The following is a 25,150-nucleotide window of genomic DNA, read 5'->3' on the forward strand; positions in this document are numbered from 1 at the left end:
GATGTATGCGGCGCAGGCACAGTAAGGAAGTTCGCAGCCGGCGAGCATCCTTTCTTCACTACGCCTGCTCCACTATGGGGGACATTACATATACCATATTTTTCGCCCCATAAGACGCACTTTTTTCCCTAAAAGTGGGGGGAAAGTGCCCCTGCGTCTTATGGGGCGAATGCTGGCAATTTACATCGCAGACTGCGATGTATTAGTGAGGAGGGACTGTAGTAGGCGGGGAGAGCGGCGGGGCCGTGCAGGCACTGTACTCTGGCCCCGCAGCTCAGTATGTACTGTATTATACGTAGTGTTAATCATCAGATCTAAACCCAATAATGATGCGCTCCCCCTGCGCTTACCGGTACACGTCACGCTACTGTAGTAAGCACTAGCAGGCAGGCCGGGCGGCCGTAACTCACTGAGGTCACGTGCCTGCTCCGCCTACTTCATTCATAAAGTAGGCGGAGCAGGCACGTGACCTCAGTGAGTTACGGCTGCCCAGCCTGCCTGCTAGCTGCTAGTGCCTACTACAGGAGCGTGACGTGTACCGGTAAGTACGGTACACGTGGGGAGCAGTGGGAGCGCATCATTATTGTGTCTAGATCTGATGATTAACACTACGTATAACACAGTACATACTGAGCTGCGGGGCCAGAGTACAGTGCCTGCACGGCCCCGTCGCTTTCCCCGCCTACTACAGTCCCTCCCTAGGAATCTGTGAATGAGATAATGATGGGGGGGGGGGGGGTCTGTGGATGGCATTATGATGGGGGGGATCTGTGGATGGGACTGTTATGGGGGGGGAATCTGTGGATGACACATATAGCATTGTCATCCACAGATCCCCCCACCATCATAATGCCATCCACAGATCCCCCCCCACCATCATAATGCCATCCACAGCCCCCCCCCCCCCATCATAATGCCATCCACAGCTCCCCCAAAACAGTGCATCATCCACAGATCCCCTATAATAGTGTCATGCACAGACCGCCATTAGTCCAAACCCACCAAAAGCACACCTTTTGGTTAAAATATATATTTTTTGTCCTCAAAAACCTAGGTGCGTCTTATGGGCCGGTGCGTCTTATAGGGCGAAAAATACGGTACTGCAGCGGTTGAGCTTTAAATTTTAAAAAAAACGAATTCACTGACTTTAATCCCAGTCTGCAGATGAGAGAATATTTTTATTACCAAAGAATAAAATAACACTGCATGGATACTCAGAGGATTGAAAAACACTCAACACTTAGTTATTTTGCAAAAATAAATTGCAAGTTTATTGGAGCTCTAACTAAACAAGATTTGCACCAGATCAAAAACCAAGAAGTTTATACAAACAGTTGAATAAAGACACATGCTGTGTGGTCATATTGACACAGAAATTATCCAAAAATCTGAACGCCATCAGCAGGGTCTCCAGAATGTTCCAGACATTCCAATACAGTGATATTCTGTATTATCCAAGACAACCTGTGGCTCCCCAGATGTTGGCAAACAGCTCCCAGAATGGAGAGGTATGGCAAGGTATGCAATCTAATCGGATCAACAAATATGAGAAATGCAAAAACAACTTTACATTTGACTTTACATACAGCATAAGAAACAATCAGTGTCGTACAGCTGCACTCTATAAACCTCAGACTTTCTGTAGAAGGTTTATAACTGTAACCATTCTATAAGCTGCTCAAATATCTCTTTTCGTACTGCAGGTAACACTGTAGGCTCCTCAGGGCGGGCCGGATACATGTCTGCACAATGGGCAGCGTCTGGAACAAAACAAAATCTGGGTATATTACTATGACATATTACATAGTGAAAGTTACTGCCTGGATCAATGTGTGATTATACCCAACTCTTAATGTAATGCATGATGGACTTCTGATAATGAACATGTCATTTAAAAATATAAATACTGAATAAGACCAATCAACTTAAGTTGGTTAGGAGCTGGTTCATCACATTGTTAGATTCCTCTTCTTCTGTGACACCTCATACACTGATACTTTAGCCCCCCCCCCCCTTCCCCACTGATCCGTCCCCTATTGACTTTCAATGGTGTTCATGACGGATCAGTCATGGCTATTTAATACATAATACAACCGGATCCATTCATGACGGATGCATGTGGTTGTGTTATTGTAATGGAAACGTTTTTGCAGATCCATGATGGATCAGCAAAAAAACGCTAGTGTGAAAGTAGCCTTACACTAACGAACAAATCGGCACTACACACAATCAATTCATAAGTAGCAGCAGCCGTAATGGCGTTCTGTAAGAAGTTCACCTGATAGCAAGTGCTCAATGCTAGTGAAGACTCATGTACAGTCCAAAAGAATGGATCCATGGAACTTCAGCTTTTAGGTCTTTATTTAAAGCGGTATTCCCATCACATACAATGGGGGCATATCGCTAAGATATGCCACCATTGTCTGACAGGTGAGGGTCCCAACTCTGGGACCTGCACCTACAAGGAAAACAGAGCAGGGAGAGCTGTGGCTGGAGGACCCTGGGTTTCGTCCACCACAAAGCACTGCTCCCATAAAAGTGAATGGGAGCGCACCGTGCACTTACGGCCCCTGCTCCCATTTATTTCTATTTTCGGCTGCCCCATTGAAACGAATGGAGGGCGGCTGTGCATGCGCAGTGCACCCTCCAATAAATTCCCCGCTCCTAGCGATATGCCCCTGTTACGACACTCACCGCCAGGTAGATGAAGCCACCGTTTAGTGAATAAGCCCCTTTCTCCAGAAATGCAGTTTTTAATCCAGCCGATCGTCAAATTCCCGAATGGAGCATAGGAAGTGGCAACTCCCGATCAGCAATTCAGTCGAACTCTTTCCACAGCTAGCAATATACGAAAGCGCTGTCCCAATAAAAAATCCCTCCACAAACGAGACCAAGCTCAGTCTTGAAAGTCAAACAGGAATGTTTTATTGAGGGCTACCCGCCCGTATTTATGCAGGTCTCCATCTGGTGGACACGTCCCTAGGGGACCAGAATGGAGACTGACACAGGACAGACATGCAGCACTACAGAGACAATACATCCCCACAATGCATCATGGTCTCCTCCTCTCTGCCCTGGAGACACCCGAGGAGTAATCCCATTATCTCTCAAGACAGAGGGAAACCACAATACACATGTGGGGACAACAGAACAGACATCACCATTTAAACATACAATGTCACAACCCTTTTCAATACACAGACATTTAACATCCCAAAATGGCACGCATTAGACCAGGAGTTCAAGTTAGTTCAAGTCCTTTGTGAACAATGAGGCCATTTGGGTTAACTAGCAGCACACTCCTCTCCTGGGTGGCCGTCCGTTCAGTAGTTCCAATCTGTATTTGGGGAAACACACGAACAGGGGCATACGGGCAGGAAATCCAGCGAAATGAAGGCAAACAGACGAACCAGCAATATAGGTCTATACAGATGGATCTGTCACACGGCTCCCCCCTTGTGGGACACTGCGGCAGACCCGGCTTGAACCTTTAGCGGGTCAACTTGGGGATGACCGGACTAGGAGGTAGCAAGTACGTCGGTTTGCCGGGACAATCCATCTGCATTCCCATTCTGCTTACCGGGTCGGTAGCTGATGGTGAAGTTATACGGTTATAAAGCTAAACTCCACCGCAGCAGTCTACCATTGTCTCCTGAGACCCGGTTAAGCCAGACAAGGGGATTGTGGTCCGTCACAAGGGAAAATTCCTGTCCATACAAATAAGGGCTTAACTTTTTCAATGCCCAGACCAGGGCCAAGCATTCCTTCTCCACTGCCGCATAACTCACTTCTCGGGGTAACAGCTTTCTACTGAGATATGCGACAGGGTGCTCTCCTCCATCTTCCCCGACCTGGCTCAGCACAGCCCCCAGTCCATACATGGAAGCATCTGTATGGACGAGAAAACGTTTGTTAGGGACTGGGGCAGCCAGGACAGGGGCATTTACAAGAGCCTGTTTGAGTGCTTGAAACGCAGCTTCACAAGCCGGAGACCACAGGACCTGCTTAGGGAGATTTTTCTTAGTCAGGTCAGTCAGGGGCTTAGCAATAGTGCTGTAGTCTGGGACAAAGCGTCTGTAATACCCTGCTGTCCCTAGGAAGGCTAACACCTGGGTCTTAGTGATAGGTGTGGGCCAGTTAGCTACGGCCTCTATATTAGCCGGCTCCGGTCTCTGGCTCCCACACCCCACTCTGTGACCCAGGTATTGCACTTCAGCCATGCCTAGATGGCACTTCTCTGGCTTCAATGTCAGGCCAGCAGCCCGAATTTTGTCCAAAACTACGCCTACATGTACTAGGTGTTCCTCCCAGGACCCACTGTAGATCGCAATGTCATCCAGGTATGCACACGCAAATTCCTGGAATCCATCGAGAAGTCTATCCACCATACGCTGAAAGGTAGCCGGGGCATTCTTCATCCCAAATGGCATGACCTTAAATTGGTACAAGCCAAATGGGGTGACGAAGGCCGACTTGGGGATAGCATCCTCGGCCAGGGGAATCTGCCAATAGCCTTTACACAGGTCTATGGTGGTCAGATAGCGTCCCCTGGCAATACGATCTAATAATTCGTCTACCCGGGACATCGGGTAGGCGTCAGTGGTGGTCCGCTCGTTGAGCCGCCTGTAGTCTACACAGAACCGCGTGGTCCCATCTTTCTTAGGCACCAGGATTACAGGCGAAGCCCAAGGGCTATCGGAGTGTTCGATGACCCCAAGCTGGGTCATCTCCTGTATCTCCTTCCGCATTCCTTCTCGGACTGCTTCAGGGATAGGGTAAGGGGGTGTCACGACTGCTATCCCAGCAGCAGTCGTGTCGCACCAGACGGAGGGGAAGGAGGACCCTTATCTACGGATGGGAATAGAATGGCCACCCCTGACTAACCCTAAGCTGGCACCTGTCTGCCCTGATACCCTAGACGGGGTGTGAACCCGTGCGGCGAGCTGGATGCCTAAACCCTCAATCACCCTAACAAGCCTAGAGTGGGGAAAGGCCGATGGGAGCACTAGTCACCATCACTCATTTCTAGGAGAACAGCAGGGGAATACAGCAACAAACAAACTATAGCAGAGATAGACTTATCCAGTCACGAGCAGAGAAGGTGATCCCAATCACGACAGTCCACGCCGGACAAGAGGCTCCACAGCAACACCATCAAACGATCTCCTTCAATGGTCAGAATAGAACTGGAAGTAAGGACTATATCTGGCAATGACTGCAAGTGAAACTGAAACTAATATAGTAGCTGGGAGTGGCAGACAGGACTCACCTGAGAAGGATGCCTACAAACTCCCAGTCAGGACAAAAAGGTTCACAAGGCAAAACCCAGATGACATACCCTGAACCACGGAGCAAACTCACAAGCTATCGCGAGTAGCAAGTCGCTGCAACCTTCTCCTCCCAGACCTGTTTGGATCAGTCACAGTCGTGACAGGGGGCTGTCGCAGGGGGTTCTGTCCAGGGGTCTCTACCTTATGTACAGTTAGGGTAGTGTAGCCAGGCTCTTGGGAGAACGTCGCCTGCTTCTCCCACAGAAGCTGTCTTGCCTGTCCCTTCTCTGTGGGGCTTAATCTATCCCCTAGCTGTACAAGACTAGTAAGGTCAGTCTGGGAGTCCCTCTCTAACAAAATCGGGTAAGGGTAAACTCTCTGTATCGTCTGCAGCAGGGGCACATACTGCAGCGACATCCTCCGGTCTCTCCTGATACTCCTTTAGCATGTTCACATGAAAGGATCGCTGGATCCTTTCATCTGAACAGCTGGCTATGAGGTAGGTAGTATCACACACCTGAGCTACCACCTTATACGGGCCCTGCCAAGATGCTTGCATCTTGTTCGCCTTCACAGGTTTGAGCACTAGCACTTTCTGCCCAACCTGGAAGACTCGCTGCCGGGCACCCCGATCGTACCATCTCTTCTGTCTCCCCTGGGCCACCTGGAGATTCTCTCTTACCATCAGGGACAGTTTCTCCATGCGGTCCCGGAGTTCCAGGATATACGGTACTATAGGGGTCCCTTCCTGCTCTGTCTCCCCCTCCCAGTGGCCTCTAATGAGATCTAGGGGTCCGCGGACCCTCCTCCCATAGAGCAACTCAAAGGGGGAGAACCCAGTAGATTCCTGGGGCACCTCTCTGTAAGAAAACAACAGATGAGGCAGGAATCGCTCCCAGTCTCTGCAAGTGTCAGAAAAGGTCCTCAACATCTGTTTGAGGGTGCCATTAAATCGCTCGCAGAGGCAGTTAGTCTGTGGATGGTACGGGGAACTAAGTATCGGTTTAATGCCGCACACCCTCCACAGTTGCTGGGTGAGCACAGCTGTAAATTGGGTTCCCTGGTCAGAGAGAATCTCCTTAGGGAACCCGACCCTAGTAAAAATTCTAACCAGGGCATCAGCAACTGTCTCTGCCTCTATATTAGACAGCGCTACTGCCTTTGGATAGCGAGTGGCATAGTCCACCATGGTGAGAATATACTTCTTACCGGATGGACTAGCCCTGGCCAGTGGACCCACAATGTCAACGGCTATGCGGGCAAAGGGCTTCCCAATGATAGGCATAGACATAAGCCTAGCTCTTGGGTGGTCCCCGCGCTTTCCTACCCGTTGACAAGTGTCACACGTACTACAATATATCCGCACAGCCTGAATAAAATTTGGCCAAAAGAAGTTCTGCATGATCCTATAGGCTGTGCGGCGGGACCCTAGATGTCCGGCTAATGGAACATCATGCCCTATCCGCAGAATCTCCTGCCGGTATTTTGCGGGCACCACCAGCTGTCGATTCGGCGGATGGGCAACCCTTTTCTGGGACGGTTTAGGGATCCTATATAACCTGTCCCCCACCCATTCATACCGCTCCCCATCTACTCCTACCTCTCCAGTATCTGCTCTGTCTCTATACTTCTGGAGAGTCGGATATGCCTGAGTTTCCCTCCCAAACTCCTCTGGGGAATCCCAGCTAGCAAAGGTCTGTCCTAGGGTATCAGTCGGGGAATCGGGTCTTACCTGGGTCTCAGCAGCAGGTGGGCTGGTTCCAGCAGCACGGGTCTGAGCCCGGGTAGTCACTGGGTTGACATCAGCAGGTCCCATTGGAGCATAAGCAGAAACCAAAGGGGCCAGGTCATTCCCGAGCAAGACATCAGCAGGCAAGTCTTTCATAACCCCCACATTCACATGTCCAGAGCCCACTCCCCAATTCAAATGAACCCGGGCAACAGGTAGACGGAACACGGCGCCTCCTGCTACCCTCACTGCCACAGTATTTCCAGTGTGTTGGTGTTCCGAAACAAGGTTCTTTTGGAGCAGGGTCATAGTGGCTCCGGTGTCTCTCAGACCAGTGACCACTTTGCCATTTAGTCTAACGGTCTGCCTGTGCTGCTGCCAGTTATCCTGCTGGGCTGCTTGTACTGGATCCGCCTCATGTAGTATACCCCAAAATTCCTCCTGCTCAAGACAGTGAGCGGAAGGCTGGGGTGGCTGCTGATGTCCGCCGGCTGGTTTTCTCCACGACTGCGCTTGGTTGGTATTGTTCAATGGGCACTCCGGTCTCTTGTGCCCCAACTGTTTGCACCCATAGCACCGGATAGGCTGAGAGTAATCCCGGGCGTTGAACCGAGCTGGCTGAACATAATTGTTCGCTGGTGGTATTGTGGGGGTGCGTTGCGCTGGGGGGTGATACACAGTAGTGGTTGGAGGTGCTGCCGGTTTGTACTCCACTCGGGTAGGGACCTTGGCTGCTGTCTGGTCTAGCCTTCGTGCATCTGTGTATTCATCGGCCAGACGAGCAACTTCAGGTAAGGTAGCGGGTTTGCGGTCCCTAACCCACTCTCTGACTCCTGCAGGTAACCGATCAAAGCAGTGCTCCAACAAAAATACTTGCAGCACCTCTTCCCCAGTTACCGCTTGACACCCTGCCATCCAGTGGGCTGCGGTGCGGTGTACCCTGCATGCCCACTCCACATAAGAATCGCCAGCCTGCTTGTTAGTGTCCCGGAATCGCCACCGGTATGCCTCAGGGGTGACAGCGTATCTGGCCAAAAGGGCATCTTTTACTGCCCGGTAACTTGTAATTTCCTCCTCTGGGATGGCCCGAAAAGCCTCACTGGCCCGGCCGGATAATTTCCCAGAGAGGATAGTGACCCATTCCTCTGCGGGTACCTGGTGTAAGGCACACTGCCTTTCAAAATCGGCCAGGAACCCGTCAATCTCTCCCTCCGTTTCCACAAAATGTCTAAATGCAGCAAAAGGTACCTTTCTCCTTCCATTATTATTATGGGGTACCTCTGCTGCTGCAGCTCCTCTTCCCTGGAGCGCCTGTTGTGCTGCTACTGCTGCTTGCACCTGGACCACAATATCTGCTGCAGGGTTGGGGCCAAGGTGTGCCAGCCTTATCTGGACTGCCCGGTTAAATTGTACCTCCTCGGGTGTTAAATCCAGTATGCCAGGCACATTAGCTCTCTCCGTTCCCTGTGTTGCATCCATCTCCAATAATTTAGAAATAATCTCTCTCTTCTTGAGATTACTCGCTGATCGTCCTCTGCGTTCCAATATATCTTTAAAGGGTAGCACGCCTTAATTCCTCATACTGCATTTCCACCCTGGGATTTGTAGCTGGCCTTCTGGGCGGTGGGATTCATCCCGTTGCTTGCCACCAATTGTTACGACACTCACCGCCAGGTAGATGAAGCCGCCGTTTAGTGAATAAGCCCCTTTCTCCAGAAATGCAGTTTTTAATCCAGCCGATCGTCAAACTCCCGAATGGAGCATACGAAGTGGCAACTCCCGATCAGCAATTCAGTCGAACTCCTTCCACAGCTAGCAATATACGAAAGCGCTGTCCCAATAATAAATCCCTCCACAAACGAGACCAAGCTCCGTCTTGAAAGTCAAACAGGAATGTTTTATTGAGGGCTACCCGCCCGTATTTATGCAGGTCTCCATCTGGTGGACACGCCCCTTGGGGACCAGAATGGAGACTGACACAGGACAGACATGCAGCACTACAGAGACAATACATCCCCACAATGCATCATGGTCTCCTCCTCTCTGCCCTGGAGACACCCGAGGAGTAATCCCATTATCTCTCAAGACAGAGGGAAACCACAATACACATGTGGGGACAACAGAACAGACCACCATTTAAAGAGGACCTTTCACTAGAATAGAAAATCTAAACTAAGTATACAGACATGGAGAGTGGCGCCCAGGGATCCCCCTGCACTTACTGTTATACCTGGGCGCCGCTCCGTTCTCCCGGTATAGCCTCCGGTATCTTCATAGTTAGGCTCCACCCAGTTGAGCCTGCCGGCGTCTCTTTCTCCCATGCTGTAGCGCTGGCCAATCGCAGCGCTCAGCTCATAGCCTGAGAGAAAAAAAAAACTCTCAGGCTATGAGCTGAGCGCTGCGATTGGCCAGCGCTACAGCATAGGAGAAAGACGCCGGCAGGCTCAACTGGGTGGAGCCTAACTATGAAGATACCGGAGGCTATACCGGGCGAATTGAGCGGCGCCCAGGGATAATAGTAAGTGCAGGGAGATCCCTGGGCGCCGTTCTCCGTGTCTGTATAGTTAGTTTAGATTTTCTATTCTAGTGAAAGGTCCTCTTTAAACATACAATGTCACAACCCTTTTCAATACACAGACATTTAACATCCCAAAATGGCACGCATTAGACCAGGAGTTCAAGTTAGTTCAAGTCCTTTGTGAACAATGAGGCCATTTGGGTTAACTAGCAGCACACTCCTCTCCTGGGTGGCCGTCCGTTCAGTAGTTCCAATCTGTATTTGGGGAAACACACGAACAGGGGCATACGGGCAGGAAATCCAGCGAAATGAAGGCAAACAGACGAACCAGCAATATAGGTCTATACAGATGGATCTGTCACAGCCCCCATTGTATGTGATGGCAAAACCCCTTTAGTACATGTAATCAGGTCCATAATTGGGAAAAGATAGACAGTATACGGTGAAGACGAGTTGTTAATCAGAATTGTAGATCTTGGATTTTTTTTTCTAAAACTATATGGCCAAAGGATAACAGGTTTTTGTTTTCATTTAGGTACAACCATCTGGAGAATCAGATAAAACAAGCATTTGCATAGGATTGTAGAAGATGATAACTTGGCAGATCGGGCAAGCCAACCCCCAATTATCTTGTTCCGGAGGTTAGTTAATCGTGGTACATACTCGTAGTGAGAACTGGTTATGTATAGGGTTGAGCGAACCCAAACTGTAAAGTTCGGGTTCGTACCGAACTTCAGGATTTTGGGACCCCGGACCCGAACATTTCCGTAAAAGTTTGGGTTCAGTGTTCGCCGCTTTCTTGGCGCTTTTTGAAAGGATGCACAGCAGCCAATCAACGAACGTCATACTACTTGCCCCAAGAGGCCATCACAGCCATGCCTACTAACGGCATGGCTGTGATTGGCCAGTGCAGCATGTGACCCAGCCTCTATATAAGCTTGAGTCACCTAGCGCTGCACATCACTCTGCTGTTACAAGTGCAGGGAGAGGATGCTGCTGGACTTGTGATTTAAGGGAGAGCATAGAAGAGAATCTAACTCAGTGATCTACAGACAAATAGTTGTGTGGGTGCAGGGCACTATCATTTTACCCTGCCCTGAGCTATTGCGGATGTGCTAGCGACCATCTAGCAACCCATGTCCTCAGCTCTATACCCAAAATCCAGATGACAGGTTCCCTTTAAATACCGCCATTTGGTGCACCAATATTGAATTCAGGCCTACACTGGTTCAGGCCCTGTGAGATACCCCCTCTACATACAGGGGTTTGAATTAGGCATTTGAAATACAGCCATTTTGTGCAAAGATATATTTACTGCAGGCCTACACTGATTCAGACCGTGTGAGATACCCCCCTACATACAGGGGTTTGAATTAGGCATTTGAAATACAGCCATTTTGTGCAAAGATATATTTACTGCAGGCCTACACTGATTCAGACCGTTTGAGATACCCCCCTACATACAGGGGTTTGAATCAGGCATTTGAAATACAGCCATTTTGTGCAAATAAATCTTTAATTGAGGCCTAGTCTGGTTCAGTCTGTGTGAGATACACCCTTTACATACTGTCGTTCTTTTCTACTATTAAACACCCATTTAGGGCAAGATCCTAAATTCAAAAAATATGAGGAGAGCATCAAATAAGGGACGTGGCCCAGGTCGTGGTGCTGCTGGTGGAGCTCCTGTTGCAGGGAGAGGACGTGGTCGATCTGTGCCAGCTTCACGCACAAGTGAAACCCCTTCCTCAGGTGCGAGTAGGCGACAAAACCTGCAGCGGTATTTGGTCGGGCCTCATGCTTCTCTACGAATGGTGAGGCCTGAACAAGTACAGGCGATAGTAGATTGGGTTGCTGACAGTGGATCCAGTTCCTTCACATTGTCTCCCACCCAGTCTCCTGCTGAAAGACCACAGTTGGCACCTGAAGCCGATGTTAATTAGTCTTTCACCTCACCCCCTTGCAAATCAGCCAAGCAGTCTGAGCCCCAAGTCATGCAGCAGTCTCTTCTGCTTTTTGATGACTCTGTTAGCAGGGTTTCCCAGGGCCATCCACCTAGCCCTGCCCCAGAAGAGGAAGAGATTGAGTGCACCGATGCCCAACCACTTATTTTTCAAGATGAGTACATGGGAGGACCATCGCAGCACATCTCGGATGATGGCGAAACACAGGTGCCAACTGCTGGGGCTGTCGAAAGTGTGCAGACCGACAAGGAAGGCAGGGGTGAAGACTGGGTGGAAGATGATGTGGAGGACGATGGAATCAAGGTCATGCGAGTGACCGATGTAGTTCGGAGGAAGAGGCGGTGGTCGCACAGAGCCCCTAGCACAGCAGAAGAGGGAGCAGGGTGCAAAAGCGGAGCAGCCGTCCCCTAGACAGTACGCCTGCTACTGCCCACCGCAGCAAGGGACCGAGCACACCAAAGCCAGCTCCAAGGAGTTCCCTGGCATGGCAGTTCTTCAGACAATGTGCTGACGACAAGACACAAGTGGTTTGCACGCTGTGCAATCAGAGCCTGAATCGAGGCATAAACGTTCTCAACCTGAGCACAACCTGCATGACCAGGCATTTAAGTGCAAAGCACGAGCTGCAGTGGAGTAGACACCTCAAAAACCAAGAAAAGGTCTCTGGCTCCTCCTGCTTCCTATTCTGCTGCAGTCGCGGCCTCTTCATCCACCTCTGGAGTGACAGTGCCACCTGGCATCCCACAAACAGAGGATCTGCCAGCAACACCAACACCTGGGTCACCAGGCATCTCCACAATGTCCCACGCAAGCGTTCAGCTCTCCATATCCCAAATGCTGGAGAGGAAGAGGAAGTACCCCCCTAGCCACCCGCGATCCCTAGCCCTGAATGCCAGCATTTCTAAATTACTGGCATTTGAAATGCTGTCATTCCGTCTGGTGGAGACGGATAGTTTTAAAGGCCTTATGGCGGTGGCTGTCCCACAGTACGTCGTGCCCAGCCGCCACTACTTTTCAAGGCGAGCCATCCCTTCCCTGCACAACCAAGTAGGGGACTAAATCAGGTGTGCACTGCGCAACGCCATCTGTGGCAAGGTGCACCTGACTACGGATACATGGACCAGTAAGCACGGTCAGGGCCGTTATATCTCTATAACAGCACACTGGGTAAATGCAGTGGCGGCTGGGCCTGAGGCAGATAGCAGTTTGGCGCATGTCCTTCCACCACTGAGGATTGCAGGGGGCTTCAGTTTGCCTCCTGTTGCTTCCTCCTCCTACTCTGCTTTCCCATCCTCTACAAGCTCCTCATCCGGTCAGCGTAACACTTTCACCTGCAACTTCAGCACAGCCAGGGGTAAACGACAGCAGGCAGTTTTAAAACTTATCTGTTTGGGGGACAAACCCCACACCGCGCAGGAGCTGTAGACGGGTGATGATCCATGATGATGATCCATGATGATTATCCATGTTCACAGCAGGGTGGCACCCAGACCAGCTCATGGCCATCACTGGTGCGTGGATGGGGGGATACAGAGGACACAGACGATACACTTCCCACAGAGGACAGCTTTTCGTTGCCTCTGGGCAGCCTGGCACACATGAGTGATTACATGCTGCAGTGTCTTCGCAACGACCGTCGAGTTGCCTACATTCTAACTTGTGCTGATTACTGGGTGGCCACGCTGCTGGATCCCCGTTACAAGAAGTAGTGAATAGTGATCTGGATTAATTAAGACTTAACTTTTACTTTTGATACAATATAAAATAAATGAGATATATCCCTCAAAAAATACTAGAGGCTGAGTACACCATTTTCCACAGTCCCACACTCGGGGGGGCTCTTTTGGAAACAAAAACAACTGTGTCTACACTTGTACAACTGTGTCTACACTTGGACTAGCTTTGGCATAGGGCTCTGGACAATTCCTCTTATATTTTCATACATATAATCACTTTGTGTGCCGCCATATTAGGCATAGTTCCCAGGTTTTCAATTGGGCCATCCTAGGGTGGTCCACGGCTGGTTCCAGACTCCTCTATATATAATTATACAATTTCATACAATTTTTTATTGTTCACTTTGCATGGCACTTTTTGCACAACCCTCACCTCACTCGCACTTTCACTTTATGAGGTTTCCTTTTCTGCACGTATGCATATTAACATGTTGTTATTCACAGGGATCTCTTGCTCCCTGTTTAGCATTTTTTTCGTCCTACCATTCACTTGAATGTTACATTGTCAATTGTGCGTACCGTTGGACCTCTATGTAGGCTCAGCGGTGGCTCACCTTCATACATGCACACACCAATGTCTGGATGTGCCCATGATCTTATATGAATTGTTTTTATACTCTGTAGGCACTTACATCTGCTGGTTTACATTGTGATTGTCCATGCACTGATTGGCGGCTCATATTTATATTTGCTGTTTTATAACCTTATATTTATGGATTTTTATAATGTGTGTAACTGTCATTGCCCACTTACTGCACATGTGTGCTCTTATTGCAGGTAGCCAATAACCGGAGCTGTAGGCGGGTTCTCTGTTGTGACCTCTAATTGGGGTCATCTGTTACCTTTGATCATACTGTAGATGCGCTCAGGGCTAAGCGTTGCCACGATCCAAGATGGCGTTGATGTCTTCACCTGGGCTGATCAGATGACTCGTCAGCTGGTATGGGCGGTCCGGCACTACGTCTGTTACGGCCCACCACTCCAGCCACGCGTTAGGGGTTATGTGACTCTCCTCACGTTTCTTAGACATATGTGAGCGGTGGATCACAGTGCGCGCATGCGCCGCTGCCACGGCAGCATCGGGCGCACCTCTGTAGCATGACCACGTTGAATTCCCGTGGGATCTTGGACGTGTACGGAGAGTTACTCCTCCTCTATGTGGCGTGATTAGTTATGACACCTGGGAGGTAGCATTCGTTGTATTGTTATGGGGCGTATTGCTGACGCCTAGCTGGGTGGCACTCATAGCACACAAGTCTTTTATTGGTCTGAGGAGGGGGGAGGTCTGTGGGGAAGGGGGGTATTTATATCTGGCTGGTGATTAGGAACACTTATACGCCCCCTGAAGAAGCGAGGCGAAACGCGCATCGGGTTAGGAGCCATCATCTCCAATCCTCTCCTGGTCAGTACGGGCTGCTCCACTGTCAGTTTTTGTACCCATGTATTGCTCATTGCAGGCGGGTCAGCATTTGGTCACAGCACTGTGATCACACTTCTCCTGCTGACCTCCTTGCAACATTATTGCTACTTTTGTATTTTTCTGTGACATGTGGTGCTTTACATAGTTGCTTGTCTCCTGTGTGGTGACTTATAGGTAATTGTTACCATTTATCACATCAGTAGAGACATCGAACTTCTTTATTCAGCCCCTATGTACCATCTGTATTTCCAGCTTGAGGACTGCTGGTGACTGTGTACTTGTCACTTTATCCTCCTGCATTTTTTACCACTAATTGAAATCGCATTTTTTTGTACTACTTTATCTTTGTCTTTTAATTAATAAAGATTGATTGACTATATATGTGTGAGACTCTGAAGGTTTTCTATTTATTAACACACATATTATTTCACCTGCTAGCTTCAACATTTTTGGTTGTTTACACTTGTATAATCAGTGTCGGACACTAAGAGGTAACAAGAGCTGGTATGCACTAGTACCTAAGGTGCACAAAAACAAGGTAGCAGCAATCAATGTATACTGGCACCCCATGTGCACAATTCAAGCAGTAATGCAGACAAGACCACCCTAACCAGAAACATCGGAACGGAGGTGTCTGGAGAACCCACCATCTGTAGGGTAGGACACTGGGTTTCAATGGTGCCGCCGGGCAAACTTCTGCTGCAGCAACACTCCTGGTAGACAGGACCTTTGATGACCTCATAGCCATGTGACCAGTAATATTGCTAGGTTACTGGTCACAAACTCACATGGTGATGAGGTCATCTAAGGTCCTTTAGAATCATAGCTCTCACAGTTCACTGCCTGGAGTGCCGGCAGCCTGACAGCCTGACACCCGGGGCAGTGGCCAGCAGGGCTCAAGAGGCAGCTGCCTTGGGCCCCCCAGGAGCAACTTGGCCCGGGGCAGCTGCCCCTTTTGCCCCTTGTTAAAGACAGCCCTGCAAAAAAGACAGAACATGTCCTATTTGTGTCCATTTTACATGCAACACAGACATCATCTGTATTTTTTGCGGATCCGTGTTTTTCAGACCTCAAAATACATATGGTAGTATGAATGCAACCTTAAGGGCTTGACCACTTTCTGCTTGCTGTTCATCAATATGTTTGTAAGATAACTATTAGGCACTTACTAATGCAGCCTTGAAATTCTGTGCTTTTTTCTATATTTCCCAAGGTATGCCCCCTTGTTTGCCAAGTCTTTTGTGCTCTCCACCCAGAGGTTTTGTCCATAAAATGGCCGCTGATGGAGGGTCATGTGACCAGGCAAATCGCCTCCATGTGAAGTCTGCTCTATTCAGATACTCTGCACCTGCCATCTGTACCTGTGCTGCAGGGAGTTTAGTGCAGGTGTGTGCTTCAATAAAGGAGACATCACATGGAAGTGATTTGCCTGATCACATGACCCTCCAACAGCAGCCATCTTATGGACAGGACATCCATGCAGACAGCACAGAAGATTTTCCCAACAATGGGGGCATGCCTTATGAAATATAGCAAACGGAACAGAACATAAAAAAGGGCTATATTAGTAATATAGCCATCTTACATACACATTGGTCACAGGTAGCCAGAAAGTGGCCAACCCCTTTAAGGACCTCCATATGTCAGTTGTTATCTGTAGGGAGACCAGACTGCATGTTTATTGTGTTTCATTTCCCAACAGTGCCTCCACAGGGCTAAATAAAACATTACACTTTGCCCACTGAAAGAATAGGTTGAACATGCAATACATGGACATGGTAGGTCCTCCAGAGACACTCTTCATAGTCACTCTCTCCTCTGGCTCATATATGGACATGTCACCATTAACTTTGTTCCCAAGTAGGGTTAGTGGTTCAAACCTTTAAATCAACTAACCAGTTTCACATTCAAGTGAGGCATTGACATTCAGCTTTCTAGGACTCTTATATCACAATAAAAGTCTTACGGTTCTTCCAGAAGGGAGGAGAAAAGAGGTGTGTAGAAGAATAACTTAGGCCTCTTTCACAGGGGCGTTGCGGGAAAATGTGCGGATGCGTTGCGGGAACACCCACGATTTTTCCGCGCGAGTGCAAAACATTGTAATGCGTTTTGCACTCACGTGAGAAAAATCGCGCATGTTTGGTACCCAAACCCGAACTTCTTCACAGAAGTTCGGGCTTGGGATCGGTGTTCTGTAGATTGTATTATTTTCCCTTATAACATGGTTATAAGGGAAAATAATAGCATTCGGCATACAGAATGCATAGTAAAACAGCGCTGGAGGGGTTAAAAATAAAATAAAAAATTATTTAACTCACCTTAGTCCACTTGATCGCGTAGCCGGCATCTCCTTCTGTCTCCTTTGTTGAATAGGACCTGTGGTGAGCATTAATTCCAGGAACAGGACCTTTGATGACATCACTCCGGTCATCACATGGTACGTCACATGATCTTTTACCATGGGGATTCACCATGGTAAAAGATCATGTAACGTACCATGTGATGACCGGAGTGACGGCATCAAAGGTCCTGTTCCTGTATTTAATGCTCACCACAGGTCCTATTCAACAAAGGAGACAGAAGGAGATGCCGGGCCGCGATCAAGTGGACTAAGGTGAGTTAAATTTTTTTATATATTTTTTTTTAACCCCTCCAGCGATGTTTTACTTTGCATTCTGTATTCAGAATGCTATTATTTTCCCTTATAACCATGTTATAAGGGAAAATAATAATGATCGGGTCTCCAGCCCGATAGTCTAGCAACAGTGCGTGAAAAATCGCACCGCATCCGCACTTGCTTGCGATTTTCACGCAACCACATTCATTTCTATGGGGCCTGCGTTACGTGAAAAACGCACAAAGAGGAGCATGCTGCGATTTTCACGCAACACACAAGTGATGCGTGAAAATCACCGCTCATGTGAACAGCCCCATAGAAATGAATGGGTCGGTATTCAGTGCGGGTGCAATGCGTTCACCTCCCGCATCGCATCCGCGCGGAATACTCGCTCGTGTGAAAGGGGCCTAACTTTCTTCAAAATAAATAAATAAAAATAATGAAGTGTCATTTACTTCATGGATTTCAATAATTAACAATTAAGATAAATGATATAGAAAATAGTTACCTTGCATTGGAAAGGCTATAAGATCGCTGCTGAGATTTGTGTTAATCCCCAGGGCATGCCACGGGTCAATCAGGCCATTTGGAAAAATGATTCTGCTGCTCTGGACATTGAGAGCGCCATAATTTTCATTTGTTTGCTGAACTGCATCAGTGATCACAGATAATGTGAAGGCCTTCCCATAAATATCAGCGCACTGTTCGACATGGTAACTGCAGAAAGTGAGCACAATTGTAAAGCACGGTTTTATGGTTAAGCCTTGAAATGTTAAAGGGACAGGGCCGATTTTAGACAAAGTGTGGCTTTGGGCAAAATTGAAAGCGGAGCCCCAAATTCAGGAAAACTGTAAATATTGTACGTACAAAGATCACAATGTTAATAAAACACTTATGGCCTAAATTCTAAGGGGAATAGATATGTTTTGCAGGCACCAACATAATAAGTTGAGGGGCGCAACATTGTAGAGGAAGTGGATAAAAGTGGGAGACGTAGTTCTATGAAACACCACAGATAACAGTGACACAAAACTATCTGAGGGGAGGACCCCTTCTCCTTCAACCAACTACTTACTAAGGTGGGCACAGTAGAGTGGAGTCTCCCCATGCCTATGTACCCCGTGTCCTTCTGCCCTCCTATGCTGCATAGAGGGCCCACCAGTCACAGCCATGATGACGGCATGACATCCTGGAGGAGAAAACAAGCTTAGCACTGATGGGCTGAGGCTCCGCCAACCAGGCTTAGGCTTGTTTTGACACTAGTGGAGCTCCCCTGACCCCGGGCACCAGTAAATTCTTATCACTGTCTGCACGCTCACTATTGCAGAGGCAGCGCAAAAAGGTCAGGTGTCAGTGCAATGCTGGGCTGACATATTCTGCCTTCACACTATTCAATTGCAGGCTGCCACCATGAGCTGAGGGCCCTTCTGGGTTTGAGACCCTGGGCAGCTAGGGAATCATTTTGGATCTTCTCTTTAAAAGAGAACCTGTCACCGGTTTTTAACCATAAGAATCATCGGCATCCTGAGATAGTTCTCCCCCACCCTAATCATCCTAGGTTTTTGTTTTTTTAAAACACCTCCAAGTACTTCTTTTCCAGTCCACTGTCGCTTTTTTCAAGTTATGTATATTAAATGTCTACCTCGTCACTTCTCATTCCTAACCCCTCCAGTTACATGAGTGACAGAATCTAAAGATCCTACCCTCCTCCCGAACTCACGTCCCAAATCCTGCGCATGTGCAGAACCAGTCACCTCACACTGATCATATAATGTATACTGTGCAGCTGCGAGACTTGGAAGAGAAGGGGTGGAGATGAGCAATCGTAGAGGGTGTGTCTTATTCGTTTGTGGGCGTGGCTGCTCGCCAAGAGTCCGAGAACGGTGGACTTATCTCTGAAGCATGGAGGAGACCGGGTGCATTTACATATATGGCGGAAACATTTATTTTAGGTTTTCTCTGAACTGATTGTTTGTTCAGAATTGATTTTAATATTACTAATGTATTAAAAAGTATTTATGTAAAAGTGAGTGGATAAATAGGCTTAAAGTGATGACAGATTTCCTCCTAATGGCAAGAATAGCAGCTATGATCTTATTTTAGAATATTAATTTCTGTAGTAGTTTCTGCGATGCAGGGTTATATTTAAAGTGTTTCGGTCATCAAAAAAATGGTTATGTAGCTGGCTGACATTAGCAATGTGTTAATGTCAGCAGAACATAACTGTATGACTTGTATCACCCTGCCTGCTGCCGTTCGCGCTAAATAATGACTTTTATAATCTGCAAATGAGCCTCTATGAGCTAGTGGGGCGTTGCTGCAGCATCTAGAGGCTTCATCCTCTCACTGTTTGGCACGCCCTTGTAAAGGTGATTGACATCCTCTGTCTCCTCCGTGCCCCACAAATCCAGCGCCTTCCATTTTAGTATTAGGCGCAGGCGGAGTGAGTGAAGGACGCTCGCCTGCTGCCATCCTTCACTCACTGCGCCTAATACTAAAATGGCCGGAATTTGCGGGGCACGGAGGCGACCGAGGATGTCAATCACCTTTACAAGGGCGTATAAAATATTTTTGGGTTTCTACCTCTCCACAATACTCACTCCCATGCTGTGATTAATTAGAAACACTTGTTGAAGGGAGGCAGGCTAAATTGTGGAGTAGTAGTTTTAAACCAGTCAGTAAATGTGCTATGGTCATGATTATGTCAAAACGCGTAGACCGATTTGTACTCCGGTCAGCGAATGGATTTTAAGATAAAACTAAACGTTTGGATTTTAACAGTGGCCTGATTGCTGGAATTTTTGCACATTGGTTTGATAATTTTTCTTAATATAAAAATTCATCTTTTGGTGTAATGAGGGCTTCACAGTTGCTCTTGTAGCAGCCAAGCTCTCCTCCTTTCTGTGACCAACTCCTCCCTCGCTTTTATTGATAGGACCAGGCAGTAGTAAATCAGCAAGGGAGTGGCTAGCTGTTGTGTGGAAATAATTTGCTTTCAGCAGTCATCTCATTATTATCACAGACAGGATTACAAAAAAATATAATTCCTCTGTACAGATAAAACAGGATAACACCATTCACAATAGAGGATTGTCTTAGCATATCTACTCCCTCCCTGCACAATGACCTCTGCAGATTTCAGAGCATGCCTAGTAAACGCTCCCATAGAAGTCAAGGAATCACCTCTAGTTAGTAGTGTCCATGACTCATGTGGCTGCTGTAAAACATATCTAAATGCTGTCTGACATCTGTCAGGGCAAAAGTCACAAGCATACATGTTATAGACTATCAGACCAGTCTCGCTGAAAATGGCAGGTTCGGTCACTATTGGTTTATGGTTCCCAAGTAATTGGGTACAGTGTGTATATAGTTACTGCCATTGACTAAAGGCATGCAAAAAAATAATAATACATGAACAGCCATGAATTAAAGTAAACTTAAAAGTTCTGTAGGTCATTATCACTAGGTAAAGGTGGGCACTACACAAGGGTTAATATGTCTATTGCATTAATGTGATGTGTTATGTTCATTTCCCTGTGTTATCTGGGTGTCAGGCCTGTTAGGGTGTAGTCTCCTAGACATTAGAGGGAGCTAGAGAGCCCCGAGTATATATAGGTAGGCCCAGATAGGGGAGAGGTAGTGCATTCCAGGTGGCTAGTAGAGCAGTCTAGCCTGCCTGAAGTTCCTGAGCCTCTGTTAGCTCAGAAGATTCACCCCAAGAGAAGAGTTTGCCTCCTGGGAGAAACCTACAGTTCCCACAAGCAGAGCAGAGCCAGTGTTCCAGCTAAACAAGTAAGCTGAAGGGCAGAAGAATCATTAAATTAAAGCAAGGGATATATACCTGAGGAAGATTGTTTACCCAAGGATAAAAGCCAGCATTAGGGCATATGGGCCTTGGAATATAGCCAGCCAGAACAACTGAGGAATAGTGCAGCCTGGTCTGGAGTGTGGATTTTACCCTCTTAGTATCTTGCAAAGAACGTTATCTGCCATTTATAAAAAGCCTGCTAATCGTTACTGCTGCAATGTGGAACTGAACCTGAATTGTACAAAGTTGAACTGTTTCTCAGTAAAGCAAAGTTTGGTTCACCATAACACTGTGTTCCTCATTATAAATCGGTGTGCCACAGTTACAGGCACTGGCGTCACGTTTCTTAAAGGGACCTTGCCCCAGGCACATAAAACACCTGACACATCCAGGGCACCTCATCCACCATCAGGCCTGGTCCCTAAATACAGAGTGTGCCCCAGAGGACTACGGTGCCAGCCTCTCCTTCACTGCCGTACGCCTGCCCAGGGTTCTCCTACAAAACTGTGAGTAACCCTCGCTTTCCCAAGAACCGTGACCTCACAATCGCAATCCCTGCAGGTCTGGCGTGCTGCAAGGGGGGCCAATCTGCTCATGAGGAATCACCAACATTTACTTTTTGTTTATAAATGTAGCACCGAGATCTGTACATTTTCTAAGTCTAGTCTATGCTCTGATAACGCCCATGAGAGTCAGAAACTGGAAGACACAGACAATGCTAAATTGTTTAAGAGAATGTATCATCTTGTTTTCTTTTTCTTATTAATTCTTTTTATAATGTTTTTATTTTCTTGCTGTCAATTGCATCCTATTTACAAGAAACAGAACTTCATTTATTGAGCTCTATGTGGGAGGAGGGGGTTGTGAGCATGCTCTGCGGCTTCGAGCATGGAGGGAAAGACAAAGTTGTGTTATCTGACTCCAGCTTTATAATAGAGGTTACCTTTAGGCTCATGCACATGGCCATTGATCAGCCATTCCGTGCATTGGGGACCGCAATTTGTGGTCCATGCGGATTCCGCAGACTGATCTAGACCCATTCAACTTGAATGGGTGTGTGGTCTGTCCGCACCGCAAAAAAGTAGTGCATGCTCTACTTTTTTGCGGTGTGGAGGCACGGACAGAACCCCCACGGAGGTTTCATGCCTCCGTTCTGCACCAACCTTTCGGATTGCGATCTCATTTAGGGGAATGGGTCTGCATCCGTGATACGGGGTGCACACGGCCGCTGCCCGCATATAGTGGACCAACTGTTGGCGAGCAATGGCCATGTGCAGGAGCCCTTATTGAATTCCTATCTATTTTGTTAACGAGATAAAAAGTGATCTCTACAGAAGTATTGGCCAGTGTAAAAACCGCACCATTTCATGATATGTGTTCTATAACTTAGATAGTGGCACTGGAAATTAGAAGAAAAAAATATGTTTAAGATAATGTCTGTTTTTGCAGATTCCCTTTCCCTTTGTAATAACTATGGAATAGAAGAGGTTATATTTTAAAAGTAATATGGTTCATCATGTATCGTAACCATTGTGACTTTCACACAGTAGTACTTGTTAGGAATGTCACTGAATAATGTAACAGACAGGCAAGCAGGACTCAGGATTTCGGCACAGATGATTTAATGTTCCTGTAAGTCCAAAAATAAAATGCACAATTCTTGCCCCCATATCAGGCCCTGTACATGTTAAATGGCATCTGTCAGCAGATTTGTACCTATGAAATTGGCTGACCTGTTGCATGTGCACTTGGCAGCTGAAGGCATCTTTGTTCTGGCAGAGTGAGCTACAATACTGTACACTTCATTAATTGTAGTGTTACAGGTGTTAGATATCATGCCACATGTCCATGTGGCCTGATATATATCGGTATGACCACCCGTGAATTACGGATCCGCATACAGGAACATCAAAAAGATATTCGGGCGGCAGCCAAAATAGGTGATGGAGATAGGGACAAGCTCTTAAAGCTAAAACCGATTGCGAAACATTTTCACCAAAAACACAACAACTGTTGGAAAGATCTAAAATTTAGGGGGATAGATAGGGTTTCTTTAGGTGCGCGAGGCGGAGATTTGTTTAAACGGTTGGAGCAGGTTGAAAGCAAGTGGATTGTAAAATTAATTAAATACTCAGGTGCCTCATGGCCTGAATGACAAGATCCCATTTGCTTCGTTCTTGTAGGGTGCAGCATCATCCCTGAAGTGTGGTGTTTTAAGTAATAAAGATTTATTGTATTTTAGGTTCCTGTAGCCGGGATATTGTGGTCGTGTTGTATGATATCTATTAATATGTCTCTCTTTATTTGTACATGTAGGATATGTGTGTATTTTGGACATGGAATATGAACACTGAAAGTCCATAGTCTCCATGATGATCCCACTATTATTATTCGCTCTATGTGGATTTGTGATAAACAAATAGTTTGAATTAACTTAATTTATTTAATTACACGCGTTTTGTATAGGATGAATGTGTGTTTGGTTTTTATTTTTATTTTATGATGATGAGTGTAGGGGTGGAGTTTGGGGCTGCGTGATCCGGTTTACCGGATCACGCACTCCCAGTTCCTATGGATCTCTTGTATTCATATATATACTCCCTGCACTTATGCACATATATATATATATATATATATATATATATACACACACACTTTGGTACTTTTGATTTTCTTCTGTCACTTTACACAATCACTATTCATTACTGATTATAGTGATGTGGGTGTGCATGGTTATACTTATGCACACGTTCTTCACTTCTCACTGTTTTACTTTCCTCTTCTTCCCTTTTATTTATATTTTTTTCTGACTTCATCTGTGATGAATCACTCTGTGTTGGACTAAAAATTCAACACAAAGGGCTACTGTGTGATGGAAGAATTGTAATTTTGAACTAACACTTGCACTGACACTTTAAATGGATTGATAATGAACTCCTAATGTGTGGTTTTTTTAGGATATAATGTATATTGTGAGCTATAATAGGTTTACACAATTGACTATTGTCAGATTTTTATAAACATCAACTTAATGTATTGTCACTGTATTAACACCTTTATGATTATTTAGGATTATTTATGTAGGAAATGATTGGAGATATTATATATATGCTCACTATCACTATATGTACAGCATGTATCTATTGGCACTTAGTTTATAAATTTGGTGAATTTTATATATGACCACAAATATATTATATATATCTATGGAGAAACATGCCACATCTCATATGTATTCGTGCAATGCTTGGAAAATGGACATATGTGGACGATGGATACATACATATAGAGATGGGCCGTGATGACTACTTTCCCTCACCAAAGATGGGGCTCGTAGTGCGCGCGTCCTTCTGCGCAGCCGTGGGCGTGCTGACGCGGTCGTGGCTCTGACGTGGGACGCTCTGTGCTCCAAGGAGCGCGGCCGTCCTACGTCATCGCTGCGACCGCGTACGCGGGCACTGGCGGTGCGCGGCGGTTCGCACGCCACACTAGACTTTGCCATCAATTTAAATCCATACAGGTGAGGATTTATAGTATCCGGCCCATAATTGAATTGACTATTATTCATTGGTCCAACATAATCCATTCCGCCCACTCTTGTGACCATATATACCCGGCTATCTAGTTATTATCATTACCCCTTGAAAAAGCTGACGGCGAAACGCGTGTCGGGGCACAGTCTGACGGTGCTGTGGCAGATACTTGGGTCAGTATGCAAAGTTCTTTGCTGATTGTATGATAACTTAGCAAAGCAGTGTGTTTGACAATGTCCGTAGGATCCAGGGTCGGTAGTCTGGCTCTGTGACCATACATTGTGGACAGGATAACACCTCTTATATGCACTGATTGTATTCCTTTATATATACTTTTGCACTCGCACTTTATTTATATGAATTGTAACTGCCATACACCCAAAGTCTGACTGAAAATTTTATTTGTTCTTAATGTCTGTGAGGCCAGAAATGGTTATAACTCTGTAAGGACTAATAAAATTGATGATTATTTAAAAGCAATTATTGATGGAGTTAGAATTTGTGATTCAATTTGATCTATGTATCTATGGATTGGTTGCGCTAATGGTGATACTGGAT

General features: G+C 46.9%; 1 protein-coding gene across 1 annotated transcript in view; it reads right to left on the reverse strand.

Annotated features, from left to right (window-relative positions):
* Positions 1-1,244: 1,244 nt before the first annotated feature.
* Positions 1,245-25,150, reverse strand: part of LOC120997745 (putative serine protease K12H4.7) — an 88,604-nt gene continuing 64,698 nt past the window's right edge. Inside the window, exons 8-9 of the mRNA XM_040428011.1 lie at positions 17,760-17,968; positions 1,245-1,760 (exon numbers count right to left, since the gene is read on the reverse strand). Coding sequence (XP_040283945.1) covers positions 1,651-1,760; positions 17,760-17,968 — 319 coding nt within the window. The 3' untranslated portion in view covers positions 1,245-1,650. The remainder of the gene's footprint in view (positions 1,761-17,759; positions 17,969-25,150) is intronic.

This window comes from Bufo bufo, chromosome 4 (genome assembly GCF_905171765.1).
Source record: "Bufo bufo chromosome 4, aBufBuf1.1, whole genome shotgun sequence".
In the NCBI taxonomy this organism is placed as follows: Eukaryota; Metazoa; Chordata; class Amphibia; order Anura; family Bufonidae; genus Bufo; species Bufo bufo.